Raw genomic sequence first — 16,326 nt, forward strand, 5'->3', positions numbered from 1 at the left:
AATTGTTTAAAAAATCTGTCACAGTTTGTGAGATCTTTATTTTTTTTTATATGGATAGATTTTCTTGTTTGTTAAACTAGGATCACCTGAACTAGGATCATGCTGCATATTTCCAGCTGTTTAGAAGTAGCAAGTGATGAACTGCCCTTAATGTACATAGACCTTGGTTTTTTACAGTTTCCCTCCAACATAAAATTCAGTATCTCCTTTATATTCCTCCTAGCACAGTGTAAATGGTACAATTGATCTTACTTAGGATTTTATCAGTTGCTAGTTGAATGTTAGGTTGAAGTAAAATTAATTTAGTGAACTGACATTATTGTCTGCATCTCTTATTCAGGTTAAAGTTGTAAAATTTTCTTATATGTGGACCATTAATAACTTCAGCTTCTGCAGAGAAGAAATGGGAGAAGTTTTAAAGAGTTCTACCTTTTCATCAGGGCCAAATGATAAAATGAAATGGTAAGGTGGTATTAATTTAATTGTGTGTTTTTTTAAAATTATTTAGGTGTGTGGTGTTAAGATTTTATAACTAAATAATGAGGAAGTCAACTTTATGGCAGAATGTCTCTCCAGCATTCAGAGTTTAAAATCCCCACTTGGCCTTGGGAATGTTTTACTGTAGCCTACCTTGCAAGATAGTTATAATAAAATCCCTGGTTTTTGCCTCTGGCATATTGTTACAGAATGTTTTGCAGGTATGGACTGGTTTGATGTTGCTGCTGTTCTTGCAGATATATATATATATATATATATATATATATATATATATATATATATAAAACCTACATAAAATAAAAAAGTTACAGTTGTAGCAAGCTCGGGGTGAGGTGGTAGTTAAATGTGATAAAGCAGGTGATAATTACTACTTTATGTGTGACAGACTGAATTCCTTGGGAAAAGGATGGGATATGAATGCATTAAAATAAAAAGTTCTGTTTGATTTCAACAAGCCCTTGAACAGGTCTAAATGAGCACAGTAGCTTGTAAGTATTCAGTATTGGCTTTCAAAACCTACCTGAATCTATGGCATTCCTTTGGTAAGTCTTGGTCACATTTATGAAAAAGGAGGTGTTAAAGTCAGTGAGAGGTCACTGAGAATATTGCATATCCTTACTAAATTTACTTGATAAATTTGCATGGGTGCTGTTGGCAGATTATATTAATTGCTGTACTGCATTACACAAGAGGTAGTTGCCAAGACATGTGTGGCGGTGTTTTTTGTGTGTGGGTAATGAAAAATTAAGTGACTGAGTCTTATTATGCTAATTTTTTCTATATAGTTTAAAATTTATCTCTTTATACCAGTTAGTGATAAGCATTTTTATATCCCATTTTATTAAGCAAAATGCACTTGGGTATGAAGATGAATAAAATGAAGATTTTATGCAGCACAGATGTATTTTTATGAACGAAGATATAGCATATACTTACATTTTGTATTGAAACATGAAAAGTGCTGAGCTAGCAGGCATTAGCACTTGCGTTTCTGGAATGTTTAACTGTTATCAAACCATGATGGCAGGTCAAGAGTTGCATATAGTTAGGAAGAAGGACTATGATGATGAGAATGAGAAAGGAGGGAGACATTGATAATGCAATCTGAAGCAGAGTTACACCTTTGAAAACCCATTGGACTTCGGTGGATCTAAGAAGAGCACACTGTACTTAGAAAGGCTGCACTATACTCCCCACGAGACCTGGAAACTTGAAGGTTTTTGTGGAAACCTTGAAGCTTACTTCAAGCACAAGGGTTAGAAACTTGTAGGGTGGTTCCCCTGCCACCCCCCAAATACAAAAGATAGATTATATCCAAGAGGCTTTGTTCTGTGTCTGTAAACATATCAGACTAGGAGTCGTACATACATATTTTCTAGTAAGTTAGGGCTTTAAAAATCAACTGTGTATAATTGGTAATTCTTACATTCACTACAGGTGCCTGAGAGTAAACCCAAAAGGATTAGATGATGAAAGCAAAGATTACCTTTCATTGTATTTACTTCTAGTTAGCTGTCCAAAAAGTGAAGTGAGAGCAAAATTTAAATTTTCTCTCTTAAATGCAAAAAGAGAAGAAACAAAAGCAATGGGTAAGTACATTTCCAGATCTTCCAAGACTGAGATTACTTTCAGTTTGAGAATTAGGGAGCATGGTCTCAGGCAAGCTGAAGTGATAAAGGTGATCATTTAAGCAGCATATTTTAACCTCTTCCAAAGCAACCCTCCTCATGAAATGCCAGATCAGACCTTTTGAAAGAGGTGATAAAGGTTGACCAGCTGTACATTCAAGTTTTATACATAAAACCAAATTAGATGGCAGCACTCCACCAATCTTTGACTAGAATTTCTGGCTTTTTAAACGAGTGAGCTTTGAAAATTGAAGTGGTACTAGAGGGAGGGTACGTGTTTCTTCCCCATGACGTTTCCTTAGTGTAACATCCCACCCACCCCCACCCCCCCAACACAATGCAGTTATGTTGCCACCAGCTTAGGGTGAGTGAGGCTTTACATTAGAAACCCAGTGTAGTGTGATGGTTACAGAGTTGCACCAAGAAGACGCATTTGAAAACCTCTGCTTGCCATGATACCTCGGGTCCGTCATGCCTGTCCTGGCAGCTGGGAGGCTAAAATGGAGGAGGGGAAAACTATATATGTCACGCTGAAATTCTTGGAGGAAAGGCAGGATAAAACATGCTTAATAAATTAACTCCCTGTGCCTTTCATTTAAGATCACTCACTCCCAGAACCACTTCTTAATATTCAGAGTAGCCATTTGAGGCTAAATGGTAATAAGAGAGGGATCCTAATCAGTCAATCAATCAATACTTTATTACAATCCAAGATCAGAAATCAAGATCATAAAACATACACATACATTGGTTGCTTGTCAGTCCTAATCACTGATCTTCCATGTTCCCTTGGTTGTTGCACTGTATTAAGTATTTTACCCAATTTTCATTCAGTAAGTGCTCTTCAGTTTCATCAGATCATGGTCACATCAAGCAAATGACAGTGGAGGCTTTTTGATGCCCTTCTCTTTGTATGCACATTCATTATTTAGAAGATGCTTACCCCATTTATCTACTGAATAATATTAGTAGTTGGCCAACAAATATCTACACATATCTCTTAGGAAAAATGTTTTACTAATACATCTGTTAATCCAAAGAAGAACAGTATACTCCTTCTATCTGGGATGGCCGTCCTCTTCCACCGAGCGCACAGCTTCGGGAGGGGCACACGTGGAGCGGTGAGGGAGGGAGGGGACACCCGCCTAGCCAGCCAGATCAGCCGAATCAACCCAGCCAGATCACCCTCACATCCGGCATCTGTTAATCATTTGGAAAAATCTTAAGAATCTACTAGCCACGTTACCACTTTCACTAAATATGTTGTTGCAGATAAGGCATGGCTTGCCTGTTCTACCTATCTTGCAGCAGCATTCTACCAGTTAGTCACATTGTGATTTCAGGAATAGCACTTAAACTAAGGACTTCATGAAGTTATTGTCTTTTGTTTGTAAAAATTCTGGATGGATAAAATTTGAATTTCACAGCACTAGAAAGCTGTTTTCTGATAAGGGCCCCTTCACAGATGGTTAGCTTGTGATAGATTTGGATCCTTTGGAGAGGACAAATGTGGATGCAGTTCTTAGCCCACTTGCCCCACTAGTCCCATAAGGTCTTCAAAGCACAGATGCTGCTGATTGCAGGGCTCCTGTCTCAAAAAGACATGAAACCCAGAGTGCTGCACTGAAGTGGGGCAGCTGCAGTGGTTCTGTTCCAGTGAGATTTTCACTGACACAAAAGGAAGGGAAAGGCAATTTCTTATCTCCTCCTCACTGCATCCCTCCAGTCCACATGGCTTTCTGCTCACTTGAGTCCCACAGCCTCCAGCATCAGGATTTTAGAAATCTGAGAGCTGCTGGGGAAAGCAGTGGGGGAGAGCCACATCATGATGTGCATGCTCCCTGGGATTCAGATCAGCATATTTTCATGCATATGGTAATATGTGATTTCTGGGCACAGTTATGTTTTTTGTTTAGATATATTTAGTTTTCTGCCTTATGCTCATGTGGTAACAATTTCACTGCTTTTAATGAGTGAAATTGTTGTAGATGTGGTTCAGTTAATAGGTCTGGGTTCAAATTCCACTTGGTATAGACTCACTGAAGAGAGTTAGGAAAATATTACATAGCTTTTGGTACAGAAACAAACTCGGCAGCATTCAGTTATTGAAAAGCGGTCTCTCTTATTAATGGAGAAATAGTGCAATCCTCAGCACTTATTCTAGTCTAAGGTTGTTGAAATCAATCAACTTAAGACTGGAGTGACTTCATGGGAGTGCATCATACAGATTGTAAAGCATTCATTACACTAAAATTCTGTCTAAAATGTACCTAGGGAGCTAGTTGCAAAAATAAAAATAATTGAGTTGTTTTCCCTGGAAATGCTGTGCTGGATCCGACCCCCCAATCCTGTTCCTTAGGGCCCCGGGGTGGGGTGGGGGGAAGAGCCAAGAAAATCACACTGGCAGTTGTTGCATCTATGGAAATGCTGTATCAAATCCAAACCATTATCTGGGAATTCAGCATTTGGACTTAATTTACTTTTAATAGTCCAAACTTCAGTAACATTTTGTTAACAGTTACTTTTTTCTGTTTAATGTTACTCTTAACTGTTAAGGATATAGAGAATGCTGATTATTTCAGTTAATTAAATATAGTATCCAGAATGCAGAAATCCATAACTAGCCCCATGGGATTTTACGTGCACTCTGAAGCTTCTACAGGTTCCTTTTATGACTGCAGTTCTTTATGCTGAGTCAAAAGTTTTCTTCCTAAGGTTCCCCATACTTCCGGAGTAGCTGCTTTGGCAAGGGGATCTGCAGTTAGAAGAGAGGGGCTTCAGACCCTTGCAACAAGTACCACATGCCATTTTGGGATCCTGGTCAATTATTGAATGGGAGTATACTATGCAGATTTTTCTGGCTTGATTTTTGAAAATACTGCTTGCCTCAGTACCACTGTTATGGTGCTTTTTCATGCTGCCTTGGTCTAACCAAGTTACCTGTACGCATTGTATTCACTGATAGAACTTAATGTTGTGTTTACAGTGAATTAAATAAGTTATGTCTTGAATAAGTCATTGAAGCAAATTATGAGGTGCACATCTTTTATAGTTATATACTAACTTAAGCTAGCTTTGATTTTATTTAGATTTCACTGAGCTCATATGTAAAGATTTTAAAGCAAGACTGTTTAATTGAACATGCTTATTCCTTTTCTGTTCATTTACTACTAGAAAGCCAAAGAGCATATCGATTTGTTCAAGGCAAGGATTGGGGTTTTAAAAAATTCATTCGGAGAGATTTTTTACTTGATGAAGCAAATGGTCTTTTACCAGATGATAAGCTTACGTTATTTTGTGAGGTAGGTAATCAATACTACTTTTTAAACAGAATGTTGGTTTCCATGGCTATGAATGAGAAAAGGGGTGTGTGTTAAATCTTAAATTTATTCTTATGTGTTGAAAAAACACCCTATTTTTTAAAAAAAAGAACGTAATGTGTGACCTTAATTTTTTTCTAAGTCTTGTACATTGTGTGAAGAAGCTTAGGTTGAAGTGAACCAGAGCTGGAGACTTTTCTGTAATCTCCTTAAATGGTTGAATGGGGAGGACTGGAAGAAGGTAACACTTTTTCAGACTTCAGTAACATGATATGAATTCCCAGTGCCTTGACACGTACTTGGAGGTGTCTTTCTTTCAGAGGCTGTCAGTTGCATTCTAGCCATGCTTGGGTAATTCTTGTGGTCCGTTTCTTGGTGCAGGCTGCACCAAGTGAGGGATTTCTCCTCACTGCCAAACAAAGTGGCTTTAACACTTAACTGGATGTAATAATAGTAGCTGGCAGCCTAATTGTTTCATGTGACACAGCTAGAACAGTGTTGAGGTGCAGTTAACCTGATTCTGCATCAAGATCATAAGCCTGATTTTTTTTTTGTTTAAATGTCTTTGATTTCTGAATAATTTCATAAATACATAAGTATTAATACATAAATACATATGGGATTGCTGCAGGTTGCTTATCAAGTTCAGTGCTTGACTGTCCAGAGCTCTTCAGGTTGCTTGGATAGAGAAATCAGGGACATAATTTGTCCTTCCATAGATTACTGGCATCCAAATCCCAGTGCTAATAGCCCTTACATTTGGAGCAACTTTGCTGAGGTAAATTCCAAATAGAAATGTGGTTTTATACAATACCAGTGCTTCAGCTGGCTCTTGCACCCATGCTCTATAGTTTGCCTTCTGTGGGAGAAGTTATTCATGCTTCAGTCAAAGCTATGGAAATCTTTGTGTGACTGACCTGGGGTGAAGCAACACCACCTTTCCAGTTTGGATAATCATGCAGGTCCAAACAGGCGGCGTCAACCTAGGCTCCATGCCTTTAAAAAAAAATAAAAAAAACTTAGTAATTTTGAGAAGTAATTTAGTGAATGCAGAAGAAGAATGGAAGACGAGAAGATGTCCAGGAAGCCTCCTTCGGGGGAGCAGGGGTGGAGCCTGAGAAGAGGAAGGAGGCAGTATCTGAAGAAAAGACTCTCCAGCCCAGAGCTCTGCACACAGAAGAGGAGACAGAAGGGGATCCAGCACCATCATTTGCTGCCAAGGACAGGGCAGGATGATCCAAAACTTCAGATTGTGCCCTTGCCGCTGCCAGGCACTGCACAGAGGCACGTCACAGTGGCCCACATGGGCAGGCCATGGCAGGAATTGCCCAACAGGACCCAGAAGCCGTAGGGTTGGGAAGCGGTGTGCAAGTCAGGGATGGAGGTGAGCATTCCTCTGGAGGACATCACAAGCCAGATGTGAGTGGGGCAATGTCAGGGCCTGCAGTGGTGCAGCACAGTGCCCCTTCCCTCAGCTCACACAAGCTTTCCTGAATTCCCTTCCACAGACAAAAGCACCCTAGGAAAAGTGGCCACCAAAGCCATTCAGAGGGGATGGCTGATAATGGGGATAAAGCCTTAGATAGACAATTACGGTAGTTCCTCTCGCAAATGAAGGCACCAGATCCGAAGCTGGGGGCTCAGGCTTTGAATCTAAGGTCAAGGAATGCCACTCAGCAAAGATGTCTATAGCAGCCAGCTCAGAGAGAGAAGAAAGAGAGTGGTCAGGAGAGGACTCAGATAGGACAGTTCATTGAGGCTGTTATATGCTGAGTACTTTCAGAGGCTGCTAAAGTTATTTCCACTCTAAATTACCAGATGGACAGACCAAATCCTCCACATTGGTCAAATTTGATGGAAAGGGGTTGAAGAGATCATCCAATAGACCATCAATCTGCCCATTCCCAGAATTTTTTAAAATAAAGTCTTGAGAGGGGAGTGGGCTGTCCCAGGGTATGGCTCTTCACTAACAAAGACTGCTAAGAAATTCTATGCCTTACCAGAAGCAGCTGTGGAGGACCTCAGGGTTTCCGTAGTGGATGTTCCAGTAGTTGCCCTCCACTCAGGTGCCCTCCCCTGAAAAGACAGGGATAATGCTCTTAAAGACTCCATAAATAGGAAAAATGAGGCAGCACTCAGGAAATTGCATAAGGTGGACTTCCAGGTTTTGGTCGTGGAGGATTGAGCTGCTCCTCAGCTAATGAGCAGATCAGAACGTCTGTTCTGGGCAGAGAAGGTGATTTCAACACCTGCTGCCTACCTCTTCCAGGCAGGGAGGGGGCCAAGATATGCTTATTAAGTTCTGAGGGGATTTACTTTGACTAATGAGGGACTCCAGTGGGGTTTCTTTTTGGCTTTTAAGAGTCCTCCAAGAAGGACTGCATTCAATCATCTACAGAGGATCTCTGAGGTCATTAAATTGGCTTAAATCCACCAAGATACAAAGAAGCTTTGAGACTGATTAATATCTGATATCCCAGAGAGCAGTGCGTAGAAGGATATCGGAATAGAAGGTAAAAGATTTATATCTATCACAACGGGACTAATAAAAGACTAAATAAAAATAAAAACAAAGGTCTGGATCCAGAAACGTCATATTTTTTCTAGGAGGATAAAGGAAGGGTTAAAACTGGGACTTAAAAATTTGGAGAATTAAGACTAAAAGAGGAAAAATAAATATTGTTTGGAATACCTGTGGTATGAATAGAGACAACCCCTTCGAGTAGATTTGCTGAGCTGGTGATTACAATACAGGAAATGTCATCAATGAAATAACATGAGACTTCATAACCTCTGAAAATGAGACTTCGTGTCAAGAAAGGAAGGTAAAGGAAGGCACCATTAGAAGATTGGAAAAATAACAAGCTTTCTAGCCCTCTCTAGGACTTAAAATCACAGAGAAGTATCAGCGGCCATTATAAGAAGGTCAAAATTTTAAAAATTAATAAAAAGAAAGCTGGACATTAAAAGATAGTAGAGCCGGCAGATATCGTCATTAAAAGGTAAAATCTATTGGACTACATACTTAGAATCAACTTTGGTGTAGTTTTGGAGAAAAAAGGAAAAAATATTTAAAAGGACAGAAAAACCACGGCAGCCATTTTGAGCAAAAAAATCTTTTAAAAAATTAATATCTCGACCTAGGAACATCAGAGAACGGCAATTTTGGGCTCATGTAAAAGGGCATGATTTAGACTACAGGACATTGTGCTGTGTATTTGGTCATGGACTGTAATAAAGCAAACTGAAACTTAAAATTTGATTTTGAGAGGTCAACTTTTGAACCTATTTAAAGCAACAGACAACTAGTGATGTTGGAGCAAAGATTAGCAGCAAAGCAGTTGCGAACGAGGGCTGGGTCACTTGAAGAAGAGAAAATGGCCAAATTTAAATCTGACAAGGCTGATAAAGCAGGATGGCAAGAAGCAATGGATGCTATGAAAACAAGATTGGCAAAAATACCGTATTTTTCGCACCATAAGACGCACTTCCCCCCCCCCCAAAAAAAAGTGGTGGGGGGGAAGTGTGTGCGTCTTATGGAGCAAAGGTACCGGTACCTACCTTCCTGGGGGGGGGAGGGCGATCTGCTGCCTCTGCCTCTGATCCCGGCGCTTCCCCCACGCCTGCCTGGCTCCAGCTCTGGCGCTTAAAGCAAACGCCAGGATCGCTCCCTCTGCCCTCCGATCCCGGCGCTTGCTGTAAGCGTCAGAGCTGAAGCCAGGCAGACAGGCACGGAGGAAGCACGCTGCCCCCTCCACAGCCGGCACTCGCAAAGTGCTGGGTTTGCGGAGGGGGTGGGTGCTTCCTCCGCTTGCTGGCGCTTGCTGTAAGCGTCAGAGCTGGAGCCAGGCAGGCAAGCACGGAGGAAGCGCTGGGATCAGAGGCGGAGGCAGCGGATCGCCTCCCAGGAGGAAGGTGCATCCTATTGTCCGGAGCGCCTTATGGTGCAAAAAATACGGTAATTAGAGAAACAACAACAGAACTAAAAATAGAACTAAAAAAAGATATTGAGACCAGTGCAGAAGAGGTTAAAAAAGACATTGAAGATCTCAGAAAAGACTCACAAGCAACTCTTCAGAAAGTGCAGAAGGTAGAAGAAATGAAAGACCTAAATACAATAATGGATAAGGTAGATTCCACTATGCAACAAATGCAGGAGAAAGCATTATTAGCTGATTGTTAACTAAAGGAGAACCAAATACGAGTCTACTACTACTGATTTAAGGACATATATAATTAAAATTATTGCTGAATTTTTAGAAGACCCAGATGAAACTGATCATTGCTATGATTATATTTATAAGGTAAATTCGGAATACGCCAAAAACAAATTACCAAGAGATGTGGTGGTAAGATTTGTGACAAGAGACATGGTGGGAAGAACTCTTAGTAAACAATTTAAGAGCCCACTGGAGGTGGATGGCAGTAAAATAAGAATTATGAAAGAACTGCCAAGGAAAATCGTCAGTGACAGGAGACTCTACAAAAAGTTGACAGAAAAGCTGAGAAAAAAAGAAATAAGATACAGATAGGAACTTCCAGAGGGTTTGAGTTTTGAATTCAAAGGACGGAGATTTACTATTACAACCATTCAACAAATGACAAACTTTCTGAGTGAGCATAAAGACTTTGGGGAAACAGATCAAGAATAAAAACCATTATGGATTACAAATTAATATCTTGGAATATAAATGGACTTAATCCACCACAAAAAAGGGCAACTTTTCACTGGATTGGGAAACAAAAATGTAACATAGTTTGTCTACAAGAAGTACACATCAAACAAATGGATTACAAATTTTTATGGAATAAACAACTTGGTATGGATTTAAGGATATAATGCAACAATTAGACCAGGTGGTGCATGATCAAGTTATGATAATGAGAGACTTTAATGGAACAGTGAAAAATACTCTGGACATAACTGGGGGAAAAAATAATGAAGGGAAACTACCAAAATCATTTTTTGAATTGGTAAAACAAGAGAGTTTAGAGGATATATGGAGGGAATTAAACCCCAAAGGACGTGATTATACTTATTTTTCGGCAAGGCACAACTCCTTTTCGAGAATTGATATGATTTGGACCCCAAAAGATCTTGGACTTTTAATGAAGAAAATAGAGATACTTTCTAAAATAAGAGCAGACTACAATCCAATATTGTGGTCTGTAAAATCAGGGAAAAAGACTCTAAGGTGGCAGATAAATGAGGATTTGCTACAGAAACAGGAAATAGTGCTGTCTCTGGAAAAGGAAATTAAATGCTTCTTCCAAATAAATGAAAAGGAAGATACCCAGTTTCGAATTGTGTAGGATGCATATAAAGCAGTAATGAGGGGCATTCTGATTACATTGAACAACAAAGATAAAAGAGCCAAAAATAAACAAATGATGGACATTCAGAAAGAAATTGGCAAAAAAGAGAAAAAGCTTAAAAAACGACCTGGGAAAAAGAAGATCATAAGAGAAATTACAATATTACAAAGCCAACTGAGCCATTTGCTGAATAAAGAATTGGAATGGAATTTAAAGAGACTACAGCAGAAATCTTTTGAAGGTGCGAATAAACCTAGAAAATACCTTGCATGGCAAATGAAAAAAAAAAGGGAGAATAAAGTAATTAACAAATTTGTATCAGGAGAAAAAGACATTGTTGACCATGAAGGTATTAAAAGGGAATTTTACAAATATTATGACAAGTTGTTTAAAAGCCAAAGTGCAGATAGAAAAAGAATTGAGTATTTGCAGAAAATTAAGGTTAACTCATTAACAAAAAATATGGAGAATTTGTTGAATAAACCAATTGAGAGAGGAGAAATAGAGGAGGCGATTAACTCAATGAAATTAGGAGAAGCACCTACTTCAGGTGCTGATGAACACCGTAAGATTAGATGGGAAAGTTCCTAGTACATGGAAAGAAGCAGTAATTTCTTTGATACCAAAAGAAGACAGAGACACCATAAATGTGAAAAATTATAGACCAGTTTCATTGCTAAACAATCTATAAAATATATGCAAGGATTTTAGCAGAATGCCTTAAACAGCATTTGAACAGTTTTAATAAAGAAGAACAAGCAGGATTTCTTCCTAAGAGACAAAATTAGAACAGTTATGGATATTATTGAATATTATGAGAAGCATCCTGAAAAAGAAGTAGCATTATTTTTTGCAGATGCAAAGAAAGCATTTGATAATGTGCATTGGGACTTTATGTTTGCAGTGATGGAGAAATTGAGATTGGGAGAAGATTTTATTAGAAGTATATTTTGAACAATCAGCAAGGCTCTGCATTAATGCAGACTTAACAGAAAAAATGATAATAAATAAGGGAACAAGACAAGGTTGCCCTCTATCTCCACTGATATTTAAATTACTTTAGAGGTTTTGTTAATTCAAATCCAAGAAGATAAAGAGATAGAGGGGCTAAAAATGAAAGGTTTTTCCTATAAATATAGAGCATTTGCAGATGACGTGATGTTTATAAATGAAAATCCCACTCATGTAACACCATTGCTGCTTCGTAAGATACAAGAAAATCGCACTCATGTAACACCATTGCTGCTTCGTAAGATACAAGAATATGGAGAGTTGACAGGCTTTTATATAAACAAAGAAAAATAAAAAATTATGTGTAAAAATACGTTAAAAAGTAAGCAAGAAGAACTATAGAGATTAACAGAGTGTGAAATTACCTCAAAAGTAAAATACTTAGGTGTAGAAATAACAATGAAAAACATTGATTTGTATAAAAACAATTATGAAAAACTCTGGCACAAGATCGATGGAGATATTAAATGTACCTATCTATGCTGGGCAGAATCTCTGCAATTAAGATGAATGCTTTACCGAGAATTATGTTCCTGTTTCAAACAATTCCAATAGTGAAAGACAATAAACAATTTAATAGATGGCAAAGGAAACTTTCAGAATTTGTATGGGCTGGGAAAAAACCAAGAATTAAAATGAAAATTCTGACTGATGCGAAAGAAAGAGGTGGATTTCAACTGCCTAACTTAAAACTGTATCATGATGCAGTTTGCCTGGTGTGGATTAAGGAATGGATGACATTATCAGATTTATCAAATAGAAAGTTATTGACTTTAGAAGGACATGGAAATGTGTTTGAATGGCATGCATACATGTACTATGGGAAAAATAAGATGGACAGTTTTTTCTCACATCACTATATCAGAAGTAATCTGTTAAATACTTGGTCAAAATATAAAAGATATGGTGACCAGAGGAAACCGCTTTGGATTGTACCATCAGAAGTAATAAAATTGTATTCAGATATTAAAGAAGAGAAGTGGTTAACATATAAACAACTTTTAAAAATCCAAGGAAGAAAGGTGAAATTAAAAACAGCTGAAGATATACAATATAAATATAATTGGTTTCAACTGCAACAAATAAAGAGCTTACTTGAACAGGACATCAAGAACTATGAAATAAGACAAGAAGAAACAGAACTGGAGAGAATGCTGTTTGGAGAAAATGAAAAGCTGATCTCAAAAACATATAAACTATTATTGAAATGGTCTACGGAAGATGAAGTAGTTAAATCTCAAATGATAAAATGGGTGATAAATATAAATAAGGAAATACAGATGGAGTCATGGGAATACCTATGGAAGAATTCTATGAAAATTTCTACATGTTATAACATTAAAGAAAATTGCTTTAAAATGCTATATAGGTGGTATATGACACCTAAGAAACTGGCAAAAATGAACAGTTGTCGGACAGATGTTGGAAATGTAAATGCCATGAAGGATCTTTCTACCATATGTTGGGATTACAAATGAAAATATTTCAAAAGCAAGTTAGAGCAATAATTTGGTATATGCTTTCAGCTGCATGGGCATTATATGCGCAAATGTGGAAATGACAAAATACCAGAAGTATGGGAATGGACTCTGAAAGTCATGCATTGGAGTGAAATGGACAAACATACAAGAATCTTCGAGAAATTTAAAAATGACTGGGGAAAGTTTCAAAAATACATTGAAAAACAATGGAACGTTAAAGGATATTTGGTGATCTTTGACAACGGTTAGTTTTTAAAGAAACGATATATGGATTACAGTTTAAAAAATGTGATTATTGGACTATAACTTTTTCATGTTTTTCCTTTCCCAATGATTAAGAAGAAATACCATGAAGATGGACTATAATTATAACCTTTGGGTTTTTTTTAAAAAGATTCTTTAATAGATAGTTTATTACCTTATAACAAATTAGATTAAATAGTAATACGGGGATGTTGGCTAAGAGGGTATGCACTGCTGGGGGTCACAAAAGGGGGGAGTGGGGTGGAGAAAATGTTATATACGTGTACTAACATTTAATGACAAATGATGACACGATCTTACAATATATTACATTACAATAGATTGTTTTAAACACAAGAAATTGCATAAGGTGTCTTCTCTTGGAATTTGGGCATCAGTGGTCCAGTCGCATTCCTGCAGAGTCACTGTTATCTGGGCCAGTGATCTACTTTAGGACATGGAACCTGATGCCCTCACACATAAGAGATGGCTTCTGAAGATTAAGAGGGCAGCAGAATTTGCTGCAGATGTATCTCAGGATACCATCCGGTTCTGCACTAGGCATAGGCAGTGGACATTGTAGTCAGAAGAAATTTCTGGAAGGTTTTATCAGAATCCAAGCTATCTGCAGAAAAATGTTGTAGTAGACTGCTCTTCAGAGTCTGCTCTTGAGCCTGCTTCGGCGGGGAGGACGGGATATAAATCAAATAAATAGAAACAGTAGAAACAAAACAAAAGGAGAAAGCCATGCCATCTACTTCAGCCTCAAACAGAAGTGGCCAAACTTACTTAATGTTAAAGCCACACTGAATAAATGTCAGATGTCTAAGAGCTGCAAGACATGAACATCAGATGTCTGAGAGCTGTAAGACAGGAAGGAAGGAAAGCGAACAGATGGGTAAGGGAGAGGTGGAAAGAAAGCAACTTTAACTTTAAATGCATTCTCCAAGCCACCAGCTGACTTGGCTTGGAGAAGTGATTTAAAGAGAGAAATGCCTTTTCCAAGTCAGCTGATGGGGTGGTGGAGGCCTTGAGAGCCACACAATATGTGTAAAAGAGCCACATGTGGCTCCTGAGCCACAGTTTAACCACTCCTGACCTCAAAAGAAAAAGATGGCAAAGGAGGCCCTCCAACTCCTTTTGTGACTTAAGACTCCATGCCAGAGGTCAAGAAGGCAAGGATTTTAGAAGCAGCTATGCTTTTAATTAATTTAACCGTCCTCACCCACATCAGCTAGCTTTGGCATATAACCAGCTTGGTTGACTTCCCACACTGAAGGAGAACGAAATAATATGGATTTAACTGAAGGTTTCTTTTCTTCAATGGGGTGAAATCATTCACTTCCCATCCAATAAATAAATAAGGAAAGTAGAAGGAGAGTGGAAGGTAGAGATGGTCTACGATTACTTATGAAGTCAAAGGCCAGATGGAGTTAGGGTATGGGACGACTGGAGAGGTGGTCTCACTCTGCCCCAGGTCAGTTGCCCTGGATGAAGCAAGAGGGGGTGTGACCTAACCATCATGGAAGAGAAGAAACCTTCAGTTGTCCATTGTTTCATTCTGCCATGCACATTTACTATCCTGTTGTCAGAGTTTAGCACCTTCTGTATGGATTTGCGATTTCAAAGTATTGCATGACAGATCTGTAAAAGATGGATTAGCAATTTGAGTTTCTAATTTGCTACTAAGTCTAAGTTTCCTGTTTTCTTATATTAGCTTAGCTAGGAAATGAGCCATTGAGAGTGCAACATTAGTGATCTGAGTGTGCTTTTGATATTGGTGTTTGTCCCTGCTAGACAGTGTGTGTCTAGAGAAGCCAGGCAGGAAGGAAGATGCTGACTGAACCAGGCTTTTGAATGGAGAAGAAAGCTGTTTGCTATTCATGTACAGTTTGAAATTCACCAGTGACAATGGAGGAATGGAACTCCTCCCTTGTTACCAAAAACAGTGCTGAATAGTACATGTTGATGTCTGTAGGATCTCAGTAATGTGGACATATTTTGTTAAAAGCTATTGTCCCTTGATAACATTAGATACTTCGAAGTAAATTACGTCACTCATCAACCTTAGGCCTGTCAACAGAGCCTAACAAAATTGAGTCAAATCTTACTACTCAGGAGGATTTGAGCAAGTGCACATTACTTAGAGTAATTGAAAAACTTGATGAATGTTGTTAGTCTTGGGGAGAAGTACTTGAGAAATAAAATGCAAATATCTCTGCATTATGTCAGTAACCTAAATTACCTTAGTAAAATGCAGTAAGACAGACTACTTATGTTCCTTAAAAACTGACTCCAGCGAAGAAGGTGATGATCCCAGTACAGTGAGTGTTAAATATACATTGGCAGGTTATCGCTGACTGCTGTGGACTGAGAAGGAGCTTAGAGAGATGATAGACTCTCTAACAGCTAACAAGTTTGCTTTGATCTTTGTATTTACAAGAAATGTGTACAAAATTTTTTTTGGCAATATTACAACTTAATTATGTGTCATTATGCTGTGTAGGAAGAATAATTTAAATGTAGCCCTTGAGACTAAATGGTGCAAATATATTGCATCTTATTTTAGTTAGACAGACAAGCTAAATTAGGTATGTGATGAATTTGTTATGAACATAATTATTCAGTTGGTAAGTGGATGTAACACATTTCTGGGTCTGAAAGGATCCTTAGACTTTTATTAAATATTCCCAATTCAAATCGTTTATGCTCCCGGCCAAACTTGTTTGGGAAGTGAATATTAATGAGGATACAGGTTGAGAGATGAGGGGTAAAAACGTTGCATTTTGTACCTAGTTCAAATAGACTTTGGTAAATAGAATTTGTCCT

At 38.3% G+C, this 16,326-nt stretch overlaps 1 protein-coding gene across 1 annotated transcript in view; it reads left to right on the plus strand.

The window, feature by feature from the left end:
* SPOPL (speckle type BTB/POZ protein like) overlaps positions 1-16,326 on the plus strand; it is a 67,904-nt gene that overhangs the window by 34,446 nt on the left and 17,132 nt on the right. The window contains exons 3-5 of the mRNA XM_060256900.1: positions 341-462; positions 1,936-2,087; positions 5,301-5,428. Of these exons, the coding sequence (XP_060112883.1) occupies positions 341-462; positions 1,936-2,087; positions 5,301-5,428 (402 nt within the window). The remainder of the gene's footprint in view (positions 1-340; positions 463-1,935; positions 2,088-5,300; positions 5,429-16,326) is intronic.

This window comes from Heteronotia binoei, chromosome 16 (genome assembly GCF_032191835.1).
Source record: "Heteronotia binoei isolate CCM8104 ecotype False Entrance Well chromosome 16, APGP_CSIRO_Hbin_v1, whole genome shotgun sequence".
Lineage (NCBI taxonomy): Eukaryota > Metazoa > Chordata > Lepidosauria > Squamata > Gekkonidae > Heteronotia > Heteronotia binoei.